Source organism: Podarcis raffonei, chromosome 8, assembly GCF_027172205.1.
Source record: "Podarcis raffonei isolate rPodRaf1 chromosome 8, rPodRaf1.pri, whole genome shotgun sequence".
In the NCBI taxonomy this organism is placed as follows: Eukaryota; Metazoa; Chordata; class Lepidosauria; order Squamata; family Lacertidae; genus Podarcis; species Podarcis raffonei.
Window position 1 is genome coordinate 1811886 of NC_070609.1, and position 19485 is coordinate 1831370.

At 44.1% G+C, this 19485-nt stretch overlaps 1 protein-coding gene across 1 annotated transcript in view; it reads right to left on the bottom strand.

Moving 5' to 3' along the window:
- The window catches only part of DLL3 (delta like canonical Notch ligand 3), a 174563-nt gene that overhangs the window by 19716 nt on the left and 135362 nt on the right, over nt 1–19485 (bottom strand). The window contains exon 8 of the mRNA XM_053401690.1: nt 681–795. Coding sequence (XP_053257665.1) covers nt 681–795 — 115 coding nt within the window. The remainder of the gene's footprint in view (nt 1–680; nt 796–19485) is intronic.

The following is a 19485-nucleotide window of genomic DNA, read 5'->3' on the forward strand; positions in this document are numbered from 1 at the left end:
TGCAACTCTGGCTAACAAGAAAGAAGGCAGAAAATGAAAGACGGGAAGAGTGAAAATATATTGTCTTGAAAAGGATGGAGAAAAGGAAGCCAAGATATACAGTGGTACCTTGGAAGTCAAACAGAATCCGTTCCAGAAATCCATTCAACTTCCAAAATGTTCGGAAACCAAGGCATGGCTTCCGATTGGCTGCAAGAAGTTCCTATAGCCAACCGGAAGCCGCATCGGACGTTCGGGTTCCAAAGAACGTTCGCAAACCAACACTCACTTCTGGGTTTGCGGCATTCAAGAGCCAAAACGATTGACTCGCAAGGCGTACGGGATCCAAGGTACAACTGTAAAGGCATGCACCCATTCACTCAATCTTCTGTCAGCCAACACTTGCTCTGGGCAATCTCTTGCCTGAGCAGACAGAGCTTTGAAGGCTGCTTCCCCCAGGAACGGCCAACATTTTGTTGTGGGGCCCTGCTTGTGTTTAATAAGTTGACACCATGAGCCCTGGGGCATGACAGAACTGGCACATTTTCTGATTCTGCTATTGGATTGTGAATAGTTATACCATCAGCTGTGAACCTCACAGGACCATTTGATCTGTATGGCAGTGACTGTCATCTCTGACCCCGAGCTAGTTCCAGGGTAACAGAGTGGGCAGGTTGGAGGAGTGAGCATATATTCATTACCTCGGTTGCATAAATGCACTGCTCCATCTGGTCTGGGATGATATAGATGGGGTGGTAGGTGCCTTCTTTGGGGTATCCAGCAGGAGCAATGGACCGGGTGGGCTCAGTTTTTTTACTGCGGTAAAGGGAAAAAGAAGCAAGGGGTGTGTTAAAAACTGGAGGGGGAAGCTTTGTTCCCTCCCAAAATATGTGGGAGCGGGATGGTTAGGGCCATTCATCAGCAAGTGAAAAAGAAGACATTCTGTACAGCATACTCAACTGGCAATGTATACAAGTCACAGTGCGAAGTGGCAGTGGACTCTGCCTCCTAGCAAGCCTTGATTATGGTGGCAATTTTCAATCCAGAAATTAAAAACTCAGTTCTCATCAAGACCTTATGGCACCTTTGATCACTCTTGCCTGCTTAACCACCTTCATAACACACCTAGCAGACTCTCTTTACCCACTGAACAAGCATACAGGCCTTGGCTTTATCTTTGCTCCTCATGTTTAAAGTCTGTTATCAGCTCATGGCAAGGGAAGTGTTCTCTTGTTGCTACTCTGGAAAGCAAGGGTGAGGAGAGAATGAGCAACGGCGATGCAGGAATAGAAAATAATACAAAAAAGGGGAGTGTTTACATACTCAGCTGGTTTGAGAGGGCACATTCATCATGGTCTAGTCTTGTGCCATCAGACAGATTTATTAATATTTATGAACATTCTAAACTCTTCAATATGATAAAATCATAAATAAATAAAAAGCATATATTTTACCAAATCAGATCTCCCAATTGCTTAAATTTGCAGCTCAAAAGCTGAGAGTGGTCCAGTGTGCATCAAAACAAGCTGCGAAGCTTTCAACGCTATCAACCAGGGCATCCTTCTGAAGAGGCTGCCTGAGTTGGGTGTGGACGGGTTGTATTGCAGTGGTTCTTCTCTTACCTAGACAGCTGTTTCCAGATGGAGGTGCTGGGGAATTTCTGTTCAACCCCATTGCATCTTCCCTTCAGGATTCTGCAAGGTTCCATATCCACTCTCATCCTCTTTGTGAAACCACTAGGGGACAGTGCCCCTTGAAGTGTGGTATTTGGAGTGTGTCAATATGCAGATGACATACCGCTTTATTTCTCCTCCTCCTGGAGCCCTGTGCGGCTTTGGGTAGAGGTAGCTCAAGGCATCTTGCTGCCTGAGGTTAAGGACCATATGGCTCCACCATCTCCATTCCATAGCTTGGTTCAACAGTGCCAGCAGCAACACACAACATTCTTATGGCAGCAGTGAAGCTCCTCTGGCCTCCAGGCCCAATTCGGCTTGCATGTGGCCTGTGGTTTTTCCCTAAACCACAACCACCTGTCCAAAGCCTGATGTCGTGTGACTGGAATCACCTGCTGGCATGATTTGTGTGCTGAGATTGTGTGCTGAGAGCAGGGGAGGTTGTTCTGTTGCCAGAAGTTCTGTTACTTTTTAGTAGACCTCCAAACATTCCTTCTAATAGTTCTACTTTTTTCAAATGTCCCATTCTATCTTCCACTCCATGACTGAAGAGATTATCCATGGGATGACCTCATTTTACATACACAGTGAACACAAATTGTTCCTCTTTGTGGCATGTTTGGGGTGAAACCTCCAATACGGTGTAGAATAACCCCTACACTTCAAAAAACAAACACCATGGACTTTGCATTCATGGGGCTCCTGTAACCAGGGCTTTTTCCAGCCAGAACTCAATTCCTGCACCTCTCAGGGATGGTGCCGTTACAAGAGAACAAGGGAGGCATTCATGGTGAGTTCCAGCACCTCTTTTTAATAACAAGAATAAGAATAAATTTTATTTATACCCCACCCTCTCCAGCCAGAGCCGGGCTCAGGGCAGCTACCACCAATAAAATCACAGTAAAAACGTAATAGGGGAAAAGGGGGTGGGAGGAAAAGGGAAAAAACCCTCCAATTTAAAATACAGGTTAAAATGCAATTTAAAATGCAGCCTCATTTTAAAAGTAGCCCATAGATCAAGACCATAAGGGGAGGGAAATATAATGGTCAGACCAAGTCCAAACCAAAGGCCAGGCAGAACAGCTCCATCTTGCAGGCCCTGCGGAAAGATGTCAAGTCCCACAGGGCCCTGGTCTCTTGTTACAGAGCGTTCCACCAAGTTGGGGCCAGTACTGAAAAGGCACTGGCCCTAGTTGAGACCGATCTAACCACCTTGTGACCTGGGACCTCCAAAATGTTGTCATTTGTGGACCTTAAGGTCCTCCGCGGTGCATACCAGGAGAGGCGGTCTATTTTTTCTAGAAAAATAGCATTGCCACGACTAATTGGAAACACAAAATTTACCCCTTGATATCCACTCTTGAGAACAGAGCATTTTAGAGCTAGTTATCTGACCAAACGCTCCCCAGCTTCCTTAATAAATGCCTTTATTGTGTTGAATTTACATGTGATGTCCATTGTGGTCTCAGATGGCCTCCACAAGAAGGTCCTGAACACAGACACACTTTGTGTTTGTGGTCAACCTCAGGTGGAATACATCACTGATTATCTGTCAGCCTGCCCATTATATAGAGGCTCAAGAGATTGCTTTCTGAAACCTTTGTTCACAAAACCAAACAGGTACACCCCAGCAGAAATGGTCCTGTTTCTTTTGAGTGACAATAATAGCTTTGTAACACTGAGAACCTCAACAACCTCAGATATGCAGATGACACAACCTTGATGGCAGAAAGTGAGGAGGAATTAAAGAACCTTTTAATGAGGGTGAAAGAGGAGAGCGCAAAATATGGTCTGAAGCTCAATATCAAAAAAATGAAGATCATGGCCACTGGTCCCATCACCTCCTGGCAAATAGAAGGGGAAGAAATGGAGGCAGTGAGAGATTTTACTTTCTTGGGCTCCATGGTCACTGCAGACGGTGACAGCAGTCACAAAATTAAAAGACGCCTGCTTCTTGGGAGAAAGGCGATGGCAAACCTAGACAGCATCTTGAGAAGTAGAGACATCACCTTGCCAACAAAGGTCCGCATAGTTAAAGCCATGGTTTTCCCAGTAGTGATATATGGAAGTGAGAGCTGGACCATAAAGAAGGCTGATCGCCGAAGAATAGATGCTTTTGAATTCTGGTGCTGGAGGAGACTCTTGAGAGTCCCATGGACTGCAAGAAGATCCAACCTCTCCATTCTGAAGGAAATCAGCCCTGAGTGCTCACTGGAAGGACAGATCCTGAAGATGAGGCTCCAGTACTTTGAGAAGAGAAGAGTCCCTGGAAAAGACCCTGATGTTGGGAAAGATGGAGGGCACAAGGAGAAGGGGACGACAGAGGACGAGATGGTGGGACAGTGTTCTCGAAGCTACCAGCATGAGTTTGACCAAACTGCGGGAGGCAGTGGAAGATAGGAGTGCCTGGCGTCCAAGGGGTCACGGAGAGGCGGACACGACTAAACGACTAAACAACAACAGCACTGAGAATGGCATTCTATACACTGGCTCCAGAAACAAAGAAAACCCCATCCTCCTCCATGTGACAACCCTTAAGATATTTGAAGATCTGTTAATTTCAGTGGGTATACTCAGAGAACTTAATTGGAGACAACCCATAATTTCTACCATCAAATACATGATGGGGAACAGAGCAGCCACTGAGAATACAATATCTGGCAAATTTGGCTGATTTAAATTACCAAGGGGAAAAACTATTTTGAATTATTGGCCTCACTTTTAATTTTTTCATCTATTATTTGAGTTACCAAAGTGTATTATAATTAGTAGCTATAACTATATAACCATATTCATTCATAATTATACTACCGACTCTAATTGCAGAGAACATGCCGTCCCTAAGCATAAATAAGGTCGCATAGATGGAATACTGGATGATGGCTGTGGTAATTTGCCACTCTGGCCTTCAGTATCAAGCAGTTATATAAACTACAGGTTTGTATAAAATGACAAGACTAAAATGTGTGGTTTTTCTTTACAGTTCTTTCCTTATGAGAAAAAGCTGCCCAATTATATAGACTTTTATAAGTTACTTAGAGCGTCATAAATTCAGTTGATAGATGTCTGCATTAAATTCAGATTTCGTTTCAAACCAGGTTCTTTTTAAAGAGAAAATGGCAGCCGAAACCCCAAACTTTTCTTTAAAATTCAATTTTTAATATATTTAAACACCCAATTTATCATCCTGATATTTGACTACTCCTGTAGAGTTTTGAGAAATGGAAAGGGAGATAATAGCAACAGCTAAAAGGTTACTGAACTACAACTTTCAACAGCCCCAGCAAACATGGCCAGTGATGATGGGAGTTGCAATTCAGAAACATCTGGAAGCCCAAAGGTCTCCCACTCCTGTGTTAGATCATGCGACGGTTGCCAAACCATCTTGTACTGCCCTAGAAAGCCTTCTGCTCTGCTGCTAATATTTAATGTTTTGTTACCTTGCTAGTAATAAGATAATATGCAATTGACACATGAGACACTTAAAAGAACACCTGAGCTTCTTGTCACTTTTGGGCCTCTGGTGACTTCTGTTAATGGGGGAGAGAAAGCTGAAGATAATGCGATTGTCAGTTCTAGATGATGTCAGCTTCACACTCACATTTTAGAATGTAACAGCAAGGACCAGTTTAGCCTCTCTGCAAAAATAATTCCCCTAAATATGTTTCACAATACATACCACAAAATAAAATTGGAATTCAACACAAATTACCGTATTTTTCGCTCCACTTTGGGGGGGGGGGAATTCAAGAAAAAAAATATGCGGCTCTTGGGGGCTTTTGCGGGAGGTGGGGGGAGTGAGAGAGCCTCACTCTGTCCCTTTCCCCACCTCCTGCAAAAGCCCCCAAGAGCCGCGTGAAGCCTCCTCAGGGCAGCGGGATGAAGGCTCCCTGCTGCCCTGCGGAGGCTTTGCGCTGCCAAGGCAGAAGCTAAAACAGCTAGAGTGAGTGCTGCACAGTGCTCTCTCTAGCTGTTCTGGCTTCTGGGGCAGCCCGCGAAGCCTCCGCAGGTCGGGGAGCAGCGGAAAGATTGTGCACAGCCTTCCCGCTGCTCTCCGGAGCTGGTGGTGGTGGAAGCCCGGCTTCCCCCCACCGTTAGCCCCAAAGAGCAGGTAAAGGAACAGCGGAAAAGCTGTGCGCAGCCTTCCCGCTGCTCCCAGAGCTTGTCAGGGCTGGCGGGGGAAGACCAGGTCCCCCCCCCCAGCCCCAGGGACCACGCATTCGCTCCATAAGACGCACAGACATTTCCCCTTAGACTTTAAGAGGAAAAAAGTGCGTCTTATGGAGCGAAAAATACGGTACTTTCCTGAGCTGGTAACATTTCCAGGGCTAAATCGAGTAATAACGCCAGAGCAGAAGCTGGACAAAATGCAAAGAGCTGCGCAGCTCATTCCATAAGCTAAAGGGGGCTTTGGTCACGCTCTCCTCCATCAGGAAAGTAAGGAATTAAGAACTGTCTTGCAGGATCATATCAAGATACGTTCATATTCTAGCCCATCCTTCTGTTTCCAGAAGTGACCAGGCAGATATCTCCAGGAAACTCCCAAATATAGCACATCCTTGTCCTCAGTATCTGGCGCTTAGACATAAGCTGCCTCTGGGCATGGGTGCTTCATTGAGCTATCATGATTAGTAGCAATTAAGACACCTTTTCTCAACATGATCAGCCACATCTGCTCCGCTTGTAGAGAAATCTCTTCAGAGCTTGTTTATGAAACAGCTGACTCGAAAATGCTATTACTGCCAGATGGGTCACATTACTGCAAAGGCACAACTGATTTAAGAAGAATGGGAGGTGGAAACAAGAAGAATTACCGACGAAAGAAGAGTGGCAAATGAAATTAATGGACTATGCAGAATTAGACAAATTGACAGGAAGTTATTCAAAACCTGCGGGACCAGAGATTCTTAGAGGACTGGAGTAAATATCTGAACTATCTGAAAAGCAATTGTAATAAATAGATTACGCTAGTAGGACTGCAAGAAGTTTTGTAAGGTGGATTATGCGAACTATTGCAAGGAAGATTATGAAGAGAATATCAGTTAAGGATAATTAAAAGTAATAGAGAAATTAAGAAATGCAGATTAAGTAATAAAGAATGGAAAATCTTCAGAGATAGTTGACGGAAGTCTAAAAAGCTGTATAAGATAAAAATATATGTTAAATGACTGTTGGAAATGATGTGTTAAAAAATTAATAAAAATGTGTGTGTGTGTGTGTGTGTGTGTGTGTGTGTGTGTATATATATATATATATATATATATATATATATATATATATATATAAATAAAAGAAGAATGGGAGGAATACACATAGAACATTCTGCATTTGAATCCACATGGATTTAGGAAGGAAGCACTGTGGAGGAAAGGATATAGGAAGTATCTGAGGACTCATGGATCATTTCTACTGGGAAGGAAGGTGAGGGAATACCACATACATTTCCTATTCCAAGATAGAAACATGGATTTGTGAGTTTCAGAAACAGGACTGCAACAGCAGACCATCGTAATAGGTTCCCACTGCTGTTGGGCGGATCCATCACAGCCAATCCAAATCTCACAAAGGAATTATTCATCCATGATAATGGGGAAACAAACACTTCCCCAACTATTGGTTTACTCCCACCCTGATTTACTACAAAGGTGACATCAAGAGTATGACCTGAACAATGCACTGAATCAGTGATGTACTGAGACAGCCTATGGTTGTCATGGTAGCAACCCAGTCCCAAGCCTGGCCAGACAAGGCAGGCTTAGGATGGAGAATCATAGAACTGTAGTGTTGGAAATTTACTCTGAGGGTCATCTAGTCCAACCCCCTGTCATGCAGGAATCTCAGATAAAGCAACCCTGACAGATGGCCACCATCTCCCGAGGGAGATAGTTCAACAGCTCTTATTGAAGTTCTCCAGCACAAGATACTTTATCCAGTAGGGTGGGTGGTACACCAACAAAATACCAATTCTCTCTCTCTGATTCAGCACCAGGTACAACCTTTCACACCCGGCTTCTAGTAAGATTGGTTTCCTGGTGAGAGAGATTGGCTATTGTGAGACACATAAACATGGCCCCCTGACCAGTGTTGAACTGAGTAACCAGGTGGGCAAAGCTGGGTAAGACATGGTCAGATCACTTCCTGGTGCAACTGGACTTCTCTGCGACCCATCCCCTCTGCAGGGAGGTGGGACCGATTCGGATGGTCCGCCCCCGCCACTTAATGGATCCAAATGGTTTCCAGAGAGTGGTAGGGGATGCTTTATCCCATGTTGATGGCCTTTCAGCTGATTCCCTGGTGGCCCGCTGGAATGTGGAGTTAACCAGAGCTATTGACTGTTTGGCTCCGAAGCGCCCTCTCCGATTGCATGGAGCCCGGAGAGCCCCGTGGTTTTCCACGGATCTGAGGGCAATGAAACAATCGTTGAGACGGCTAGAGCGCCAGTGGCGGATAACTCATTCCGAATCTGACCGGACACAGGTTAGAGCTCAACGTCGAGCCTACCAAGTGGCGATAGCGACGGTGAAGAAGACTTTCTTCACCGCCTCTATTGCATCTGCAGAAAACAGCAGCAGGAGACTTTTTCAGGTGGTCCGCAATTTAACGGAACCACCTGCTACATCAGGGCCCAGTACGGGCCACATGATCTCCTGCAATGATTTTGCAAAGTTTTTTGCAGATAAAGGTGCTCAGATTCGGGAAGAGGTAGACACCACCGTGGGAGCAGGGCCAGGGCGGGAGAGTGCTAGAGTCCTGTCTAGTCAAATTGCGTGGGATCACTTCCAATCTGTTACCTCTGAGGATGTGAACAGGCTTGAACTGAAACTGCCTTGGTCGCACTGGTTGATGATCTCTGGCGGGCTAGGGACAAAGGTGAGAGATGTTTCCTAGTTCTGCTGGATCTCTCAGCGGCGTTTGATACCATCGACCATAACATCCTTCTGGACCGTCTTGAGGGGCTGGGGGCACTGTCATACAGTGGTTCTGCTCCTTCCTCCTGGACCGTGTTCAGAAAGTGGGGGGGGGATGAGTGTTCAGACCCCTGGGCTCTCACTTGTGGGGTGCCTCAGTGCTCCGTCCTCTCCCCCAAGCTTTTCAACATCTACATGCAGCCGCTGGGAGAGATCATCAGGGGATTTGGCCTGGGTGTTCATCTGTATGCGGATGATACCCAACTCTACCTCTTTTTCAAATCAGAACCAGTGAAGGCAGTGAAGGTCCTATGTGAGTGTCTGGAGGCGGTTGGAGGATGGATGGCGGCTAACAGATTGAGATTGAATCCTGACAAGTACTGTTTTTGGGGGACAGGAGGTGGGCAGGTGTGGGGGACTCCCTGTCCTGAATGGGGTAACTGTGCCCCTGAAGGACCAGGTGCGCAGCCTGGGAGTCATTTTGGACTCATAGCTGTCCATGGAGGCACAGGTCAAATCCGTGTCCAGGGCAGCTGTTTACCAGCTCCAATTGGAACGCAGGCTGAGGCCCTACCTGCCCGCGGACTGTCTTGCCAGAGTGGTGCATGCTGTGGTTATCTCCCGCTTGGACTACTGCCATGCACTCTACGTGGGGCTACCTTTGAAGATGACCCGGAAACTACAGCTAATCCAGAACGTGGCAGCCAGACTGGTGACTGGGAGCGGCCGCTGAGACCATATAACACTGGTCTTGAAAGACCTACATTGGCTCCCAGTACATTTCCGAGCACAATTCAAAGTGTTAGTGCTGACCTTTAAAGCCCTAAACGACCTTGGTCCAGTATATCTGAAGGAGCGTCTCCACCCCCATCGTTCTGCCCAGACACTGAGGTCCAGTGCTGAGGGCCTTCTGGTGGTTCCCTCGCTGCAAGAAGCCAAGTTACAGGGAACCAGGCAGAGGGCCTTCTTGGTGGCAGCGCCCACCCTGTGGAACGCCCTCCCACCAGATGTCAAAGAGAACAACTACCAGACTTTTAGAAGACATCTGAAGGCAGCCCTGTTTAGGGAAGCTTTTAATGTTTGATGTATTACAGTATTTTAATATTTTCTTGGAAGCCGCTCAGAGTGGCTGGGGAAGCCCAGCCAGATGGGCGGGGTATAAATAATAAAATTATTATTATTATTATTATCTGGCCTTCCCAGCTCACTCATCTGTTCTCAGTAATAAACGCCAAGTTGACCTCTGAATACTTCTGGCGGTTCCCTCACTGCAAGAAGCAAAGCTACAGGGAACCAGGCAGAGGGCCTTTTTGGTAGTGGCGCCCGCCCTGTGGAACGCCTTCCCATCAGATGTCAAAGAGATAAACAACTACCTGACATTCAGAAGACATCTGAAGACAGCCCTGTTCAGGGAAGTTTTTAATATGTGACATTTTAGTGTATTTTTCGTCTTTGTTGGAAGCCGCCCTGAGTGGCTGGGGAAGCCCAGCCAGATGGGAGGGGTACAAATAAATATAATAATAATAATAATAATAATAATAATAATAATAATAATAATAATTTCACATTCACATCATGGATGGGAGATATTTTATTGTGCTTCAACCTGGCAATTACCAATAGCACCGTAAGATAACGAGGACAAGCTGGCACAGCCACCCAACACCTGCTAGTTGAGATAACAGATAACAGCTTGCAAATATCAGTCACACTTTCTCCTGGCCTATCTCACATGACATATGTCGCCCTCCCTGTGACAGAGCAGAATCCCACCGCCATCACCAGTATTCTATTGCTGCCCAGGCAAATGTTTCCTTCCTCCAGTGAAGTGTTATTATACTTAGAACTAGTCAGCCCCCTATGGCTAGTTCTAAGAACCCAAGATGCGCAGGGGGCGGCTCACACTTCTTTAATTAGCTAGCCCACATCCTCAGGCTGCAATATTAATATCAGTGGTAGTATCAATGACTTTTTGCTATGATAAGCTGATAAAATGTGGATTGAACGAAGTAACTGTTAGGTGGATTTGTTGATTAGCCCTTAAGAGAGAATATTATGAAAATGATATACAGGTGGTACATGACCCCAGTCAAGCTTGCAAAAATCTATCATTTGGCTGATAATAAATGTTGGAAATGTAAGGAAACAGAAGGTACATTCTTTCACCTTTGGTGGACGTGCCCTAAGATTAAGGCATTCTGGGAAATGATATATAATGAATTGAAAAAGGTATTTAAATATACCTTCTTGAAGAAACCAGAGGCCTTTCTCCTGGGCATGGTCGGCCAGTTGGTGTCAAAAAAGGATAGAACTTTCTTTATGTATGCTACAACAGCAGCAAGAATACTTATTGCAAAGTACTGGAAGATGCAAGATTTACCCACTCTGGAAGAATGGCAGATGAAGATGATTGACTGCATGGGATTGGCAGAAATGACTGGCAGAATCCGTGACCAGGGAGAAGAACCGGCGGAAGAAGATTGGAAGAAATTTAAGGACTATTTACAGAAATATTGTAAAATTAAAGAATGTTGAATGATGTTGGATTGAAATTAAGGGGTTTCCAGCTGTAATGATTTGAGATAAGGATTTGCTGAGTAAATAATTTGAATTGGAATACAAGAAGGGGAGGTATGAGGAGGTCAGGGAAATATGTCATTGAAAATTAAGTATTGAGAACTGTATGTGTTTTTTTCTTTTTTCTTTTTTCTTTTTGTTTGTATAAAATTGGAAACTTAATAAATATCTTTATTAAAAAAAAAAAAGATTTGTTGATTAGCTGGTTGACTGACCAAACCCAAAGAGTACTCATTAATGGTTCCTGGTCATCCTGGAAAAAAAGTTACAAGTGAGGTGTCGCAGGGTTCTGTCCAAGGCCCATTGTTGTTCAGCGTCTTTATAAATGACTTGGATGAAGTAATTGAGAATGTTTTGTAACTGAGAATATGGGTGGGGTATAAATAAATAGAGCTGAGTGTCATCAGCATGCTGCTGACAACGTACTCCAAATCTCCAGATAACTCCACCCAGCAGTTTCATGTAGATGTTAAACAACATAGGGGATAGGATTGAGCCGTGCAGAACCCTCTGGGAACAACCATCCAAGTCGGACTAACCACCGCAAAGCGGTGCCAACCACCCCTAATTCGGACAGCCGCTCCAGAAGTATACCATGGTCAATGGTACTGAAAGCCACTGAGAGATCGAGGAGAATTAACAGGGACACATTTCCCTTGTTACTCTCTCGACGGAAGTCAACATACAGGGCGACCAAAGCAGTTTCTGTGCCAAAACTGGGCCTAAACCCTGATTGAAATGGGTGGCTGTCACCGATGGAAGCGAAAGCTCAGAAAAAGCTCAATATGGAGGCTAAATGGCCGAAATATTGGGAAATTTTGGAACAAGATGGAGATAGACTAAAACTGCAGAGTTTTGAGAAACTAAAGAACAAAGTGCGAGACTGGCTTCATTATTATCAGATAATGGAGGCATATAATTTGGACAAGAAAATTGGCTTCCAGGTGGAAAAATCAAAATTAGAAACAGAACTGTTAGAACCCAAAACTAAGACTTTGTCAAGGATGTATAACTTGCTGTTGAAATGGAACATTCAGGATGAAACGATGAAATCTGTTATGATTAAATGGGCACAAGATGTTGGACACAATATTATGTTTGCTGACTGGGAACAGTTATGGACCACAGGTATGAAGTTTACGGCATGTAATGCCCTAAGAGAGAATATTATGAAAATGATATACAGGTGGTACATGACCCCAGTCAAGCTAGCAAAAATCTATCACTTGCCCGATAATAAATGTTGGAAATGTAAAGAAACTGAAGGTACATTCTTTCACCTTTGGTGGACGTGCCCAAGGATTAAGGCTTTCTGGGAGACAATATATAATGAATTGAAAAAGGTATTTAAATATACCTTCTTGAAGAAACCAGAGGCCTTTCTCCTGGGCATAGTCGGCCAATCGGTGTTAAAGAAGGATAGAACTTTCTTTATGTACGCTACAACAGCAGCAAGAATACTTATTGCAAAGTATTGGAAGACACAAGATTTACCCACCCTGGAAGAGTGGCAGATGAAGGTGATGGACTATATGGAATTGGCGGAAATGACTGGCAGAATTCGAGATCAGGGAGAAGAGTTGGTGGAAGAAGACTGGAAGAAATTTAAAGACTATTTACAGAAATACTGTAAAATTAATGAATGTTAGAATGATGTTGGATTGAAATTAAGTAGTTTCTAGCTGTAATGGTATAAAAGAACATGAAAAAAAACGGTTTTTTATAAGTAAAAATCTAATGTTATAATAACTTAAGATTAAAGATCTGGGTAGAATAAAGAGGGAAAGAAACTGCTAAGTTAATAAATTGAACTGGAATACAAAAAAGGGAGGTAAGAGGAGGTCCGGGAAATAAGTTAATGAAAAATAATGTGATGAAAATATTGATTGTTTTTAATTATTTTTATTTTGTATTTTTTCTTTTTTCTTTTTCTATTTTGTAATGTAAAAACCCTAATAAAATTTATATATATATATATATATATATATATATATATATATATATATAACCCTGATTGAAATGGATCCAGAAAATCAGTTTCTTCCAAAAGTGCCTGGATCTGGTCTGTGACTACTAGCTCCAGAACCTTGCTCAAAAAAGGGAGATTAGCAACTGGCTGGTAGTTCATTTGGTTTTCCAAATCCAGGGAAGGTTTCTTAAGGAGTGGTTTTACCACTGCCGCCTTCAAACAGGCAGGGTGCTCATCAATGGTTCCTCTTCATCCTGGAGAAGAGTGACTAGTGGGGTGCCACAGGGTTCTGTCTTGGGCCCGGTCTTATTCAACATCTTTATCAACGACTTGGATGATGGACTCAAGGGCATCCTGATCAAATCTGCAGATGACACCAAACTGGGAGGGGTGGCTAACACCCCAGAGGACAGGATCACACTTCAAAACGACCTTGACAGATTAGAGAACTGGGCCAAAACAAACAAGATGAATTTTAACAGGGAGAAATGTAAAGTATTGCACTTGGGCAAAAAAAATGAGAGGCACAAATACAAGATGGGTGACACCTGGCTTGAGAGCAGTACATGTGAAAAGGATCTAGGAGTCTTGGTTGACCACAAACTTGACATGAGCCAACAGTGTGACGCGGCAGCTAAAAAAGCCAATGCAATTCTGGGCTGCATCAATAGGAGTATAGCATCTAGATCAAGGGAAGTAATAGTGCCACTGTATTCTGCTCTGGTCAGACCTCACCTGGAGTACTGTGTCCAGTTCTGGGCACCACAGTTCAAGAAGGACACTGACAAACTGGAACGTGTCCAGAGGAGGGCAACCAAAATGGTCAAAGGCCTGGAAACGATGCCTTATGAGGAACGGCTAAGGGAGCTGGGCATGTTTAGCCTGGAGAAGAGGAGTCAAGGGGTGATATGATAGCCATGTTCAAATATATAAAAGGATGTCACATAGAGGAGGGAGAAAGGTTGTTTTCTGCTGCTCCAGAGAAGCGGACACGGAGCAATGGATCCAAACTACGAGAAAGAAGATTCCACCTAAACATTAGGAAGAACTTCCTGACAGTAAGAGCTGTTGGACAGTGGAATTTGCTGCCAAGGAGTGTGGTGGAGTCTCCTTCTTTGGAGGTCTTTAAGCAGAGGCTTGACAACCATATGTCAGGAGTGCTCTGATGGTGTTTCCTGCTTGGCAGGGGGTTGGACTCGATGGCCCTTGTGGTCTCTTCCAACTCTATGATTCTATGATAGAAAAATGCTTTCATTTGCCCTCTAGGCTTCTATCAATTTGAAGGATGCATCAAGGAGTGACTGAGGCTCCAGCTACATTTAAATGGTTGATGGAGAAAGTCATAGAATCATAGAATCATAGAGTTGGAAGAGACCACAAGGGCCATCGAGTCCAACCCCCTGCCAAGCAGAAATAAGGGAGATTAATTTCCTTGGAATATTTGATGATTTAACAGTATTTGAGAATGAGACCTGGCTAATGAAAGTTCTAGATCAACTAGAAGGTCATAGCTTGAAGTTCTTCTTGAATAAAATGTCAATCTTATCAGTCTTAAATGACATAGTATTATGCAAGTTGATTCTACTCAGAGTAGGCACATTGAATTATATGACCATGATCCATTAATTTTAATGGGTCTACTCGGAGTAATATTTACTTGAATACCATGCATAATGTTTGAAGGATTTCCACATGCAGTGGTGCCTTGGTTCTCAAACACCTTGGTACTCAAACAAATTGGAACCCAAACACTGCAAACCCGGAAGTAAGTGTTCCAGTTTGCGAACTTTTTTTGGAAGCAAAATATGCTCCATTTTGAGTGTTATGCTTCTGATTTAAGTGTTACGCTGAGGTCTGTCTGTTTTTGCTATTTATTTTGCGTTAAGTTTTTGTGGTTCTTTTTTGTTTGTTTTTGTGACTGTATGGAACCGAGTTCAGCTACTGATTGATTGTTTGTGTGACTGTAGTAAATTGTTTATTGCTTTCATTTTATGGATCAATGGACTCATTAGATAGTAAAATTCATGTTAAATTGCTGTTTTAGGGGTTGTTTTTAAAAGTCTGGAACGGATTAATCCATTTTGAATTACTTTCCACAGGAAAGCGTGCCTTGGTTTTAGAATGCTTTGGTTTTGGAACGGACTTGCGGAATGGATTAAGTTTGAGAACCAAGGTACCACTGTATCCAGCTAAAATTAAAACTGCAGATAACTAACTTGAAATCCTTGAGACCATTTGAAGGATTTGGCTCCCAGAGATTTGTGTGAAACTAGCCCTCTTTAGGAAATCAGCCCTGAGTGCTCACTGGAAGGACAGATCCTGAAGCTGAGACTCCACTACTTTGGCCACCTCATGAGAAGAGAAGACTCCCTGGAAAAGACCCTGATGCTGTCAAAGATGGAGGGCACAAGGAGAAGGGGACGACAGAGGACGAAATGGTTGGACAGTGTTCTCGAAGCTACCAGCATGAGTTTGACCAAACAGTGGGAGGCAGTGGAAGACAGAAGTGCCTGGCGTGCTCCAGTCCAGGGGGTCACAAAGAGGCGGACACCACTAAACAACTAAACAACAACACAGCCCTCTGTTGTTTGTCCTCTGACAGATCTGATGAAAGGAGTTGGTCTTGCGGAAAGAGGATGTGTCCAGTCCGCTGATGGGAGATATCATAAAATATCAGAACTGCTGGAAAATTTGTGTGAATGGATAAGACTATCAAATTCCTAACACTTGCAACTTTCCTGATAGTAGGAAACCCTACATATTATACGCTGATACTAGTCTAGATTATTTTAATGCTGCTTTATATCAAGAGTAATTTGAGGGAACATGTCTGGTTACAGTCACAATAGGAAACTGTCAGACTGAGAACAAGGGAGGGACAAGTGGAGGCTACAACCTCCCCTCCAGCCAAGACTAAGACCAGGCACCACCAAACTCGGTCCTCCAGATGTTTTGGGACGACAACTCCCATCATCCCTAGCTAACAGGACCAGTGGTCAGAGACGATGGGAATTGTAGTCCCAAAACATCTGGAGGATCAAGTTTGGGGATGCCTGACTAAGGCTTACCCAATGCCTAACCACTACAGAAAACTGAGGAGGAGTGCTGTGATCGCCTCAATTTGTTCTGTGGGGGGCAGATCCAAGCAAGGCCCATTGGCTGGTTGGACCTGCCCCCGGGGAATCCCTGGACCCAGACCACTCTACAGGCATGCCTGCAGCCTTCCCCAGCCAGCTGCCGGAACGCTGATGAGGCCCATCGCCAGGTCGCGATACCGCCTGACCATCGAAGGTAAGCAAACTTCTGAAAATACTACCTGGAGGTCCTAGACTACTTGTCCCCTAAAATTCTACGCCTCACTATCTAGCAAATGAAGATATCAACTATATTTTTTGGAGAATTGTCTGTCTGTTTGTTCTCTATAAATCTGGCCACCTCTCAAAATATTGTTGCCAAACCTGGCACGAGGAGTCCTGAAGTTGACAGCTGCCAATTTGAATCAAGGTGGTGGTCCAAAATATGACTTTGGTGTGACTTAGCCCATTTTTTACATAGGTTTGGCTGCCTCTTCAAATATCATCACCAAACTTGATGTGAGAGTTCCTGAAGTGTGGGGGGGGATTATATTGATGTTTGGGGGGCAGGTGACAATTTGAATCAAGAGTCTATCTGCAGAGTTTCTTAAAGCAACAACAAAATTATTATTTGTGCCCCACCCAGACCAGATCCAGGTGCTTTGGGAAGAAACTGATTTTCTGGATCCATTTCAGTCGGGGTTTAGACCCGGTTTTGGCACAGAAACAGCTTGGTTGCCCTGTTTGATGACCTCTGTCGAGAGAGAGACAAGGGAAACATGTCCCTGTTAATTCTCCTCAGCCTCTCAGCGACTTCGATACCATCGACCACGGTATCATTCTGGAGCGACTCTCCAAACTAGGGATGGGTGGCACTGCTTTGCAGAGGTTCCAGTCCTACTTGGATGGACTTTCCCAGAGGGTGTTGCTTGGGGAGTGCTTTTCAGCCCCCCTGAACCTTCAAAGTGGGGTTCCGCAGGACTGAATCCTATCCCCCAAGTTGTTTAACATCCACATGAAGTTGCTGGGTGGGGACATGCTCCTGTTAATTAGTTGATTGGGAGTGAGTTGTGAAGGAAAGATGGGCGTGTCTATAGGGTCATACTTTGCAGCATACAACTGCTCCCCCATTAATTCCAATTCCAACACGTAACCTGCAATCAAGTCAGAAAGCAAAAGAATTTGAGAAATCTACTTCCGGTTGGCTCGCCCGATTATGGCGGACAGGAGTTCTTTCGTGGAAAGGGCACCGGCGCTTTGAAGACAGGGGAGAGCCGCTAGAGTGCAGCGGCACCCCAAAAAACCCTCAGATTGAGCGTTCTGAGGACCTGGAGTTTCTGCGGGTGCCGGGAACGACTCCCCCGCTCCCCGGTAAGCTCTAAAAAGAGTGACGAGTGAGAGCGGGGTTGGAGACGGTGGCACTGGGGAATCAACTCGCTTCCTTCAAAGTGCGAAGCTCTGAGTCCGGCCAATTCCTCCAAAGAAAATTTGGACTTAATTCTTCTGAAAATCGTGAGTAAAGTGACTCAAATTGGATTTACAAATTGGGAAGGAAAGGGATTTAAAAACGGAGGTCGATCCCTTCCACTGAAGTAAAAGTGAAAGCAGCTAGCGTTACCGAAAGCCGCAACTTTAACTTTATTTTTTTTTTAGAAACTTTCAAGTGTACTAATTACAGTGGTACCTCAGGTTACATACGCTTCAGGTTACGTACACTTGAGGTTACAGACTCCACTAACCCAGAAATAGTGCTTCAGGTTAAGAACTTTGCTTCAGAATGAGAAGAGAAATCGTGCTCTGGCGGCGCAGCAGCAGCAGAAGGCCCCATTAACTAAAGTGGTGCTTCAGGTTAAGAACAGTTTCAGGTTAAGTACGGACCTCCGGAACGAATTAAGTACTTAACCCGAGGTACCACTGTACCCCCTTTTCTAGCAGGGGGAAGGGGGGAAAAGAAAAAAAGTAATTTCCCTGCAGAAGAATTCGGGAACTGTTTGAACTGTTATATCTTCTTTGTGGAAGCAGACCTCCTGGGAGAGGGAAGGCTAGACTCCATTGTGACGTAATCACAAAATTGTGAAGGAATCGGATACTTTCAACTTTCGTTTTCCGCTTTGGGGAATACAAAGTAATCACAGCTGCCAGAACTCAAAAAATACTTGTATCTCTACCCTCTGGTTACTAAGTTAAAGATTTGAAATAAGCTTTTGGGGACTTGGTTAGAGGACTTGTACAAAAAGGCTTGTACAGATTAAAAGACTGTGGGAAGGAAAGACTCTTATTTTGGAGTGGGGACTTTTGAAAGCTGGGAACCTAGCCTGCTTACTTTATTATCTCCCCCTGGTGACTGTAGCTGACCTTGGGAAGAAAAAAAGAGAAAAAGTATGGATGAGGGAGACAAAGGAGACAAGACAGAGAGACCAGAGAAAGCAAAAAATAAACCAAGAAGAGACTCAAGAACACCTACATTTGAAGAATCTGTAATGCAGCTCCTTCAGGAAATTAAAACAGAAGTACGAGGGAACAAAAAAACTATTCAAGATTTGAGGAATGACTTTGTTGTACTGAAGGAGGACCTGAAGACAGTGAAGTCAGATATGACTTCACATGAGGCAAGAATTACACAATTGGAAACGGTAAGGGTCCGGGACTTAGAAACTGTACAGCAGGAAGCGCAAAATTCAATTGCGTTTCTTCAATTGAAGGAGAAGGAGGCTCATTTGAGATTGAGAGGGGTAGTCCAGAAGCAGCAGGACAATCTGAGGGGTTGGCTTATTGAAGAATTTTCAACTTATTGGGAGATTCCAAAAGAAGAATTAAATTTGTGGATTGATAAAACATACAGATTTGGCCCCAAAAAGGACTCTAAAATCACACATGACTGTATGGTGACTTTCAAAACAAAAGAACAAAGAGATATGATATTAGGACACCACTATAAAAAAAGTTTAAAGATGGATGGGAAAGCTGTGATTTTGTTCAAGGAAGTCCCAAGACATTTCTTATCTTTGAGAAATAACTACACAGATCTGGCAACTGCTCTAAGGAAGAAAAATATTTTCTTCAGGTGGGAATTCCCAGAGGGCCTCTCCTTCAAATTTCAGGGGAGGAAACAAAAAATCAGAACTGTGGGAGAGAAAGAGAGATTTCTGGGGAAAAACGCAAAGGAACTCGGCTTGGAAAGTTCTCCTCCTTTGGGTGCGGAAGGCCCCCCCAAAACTAAGATGTCTTTAAAAGTTTACTCCTGGAATGTTAATGGTTTAAATTCTCCGAAGAAAAGAAGCCAAGTTTTTCATATCTTGGCGAGA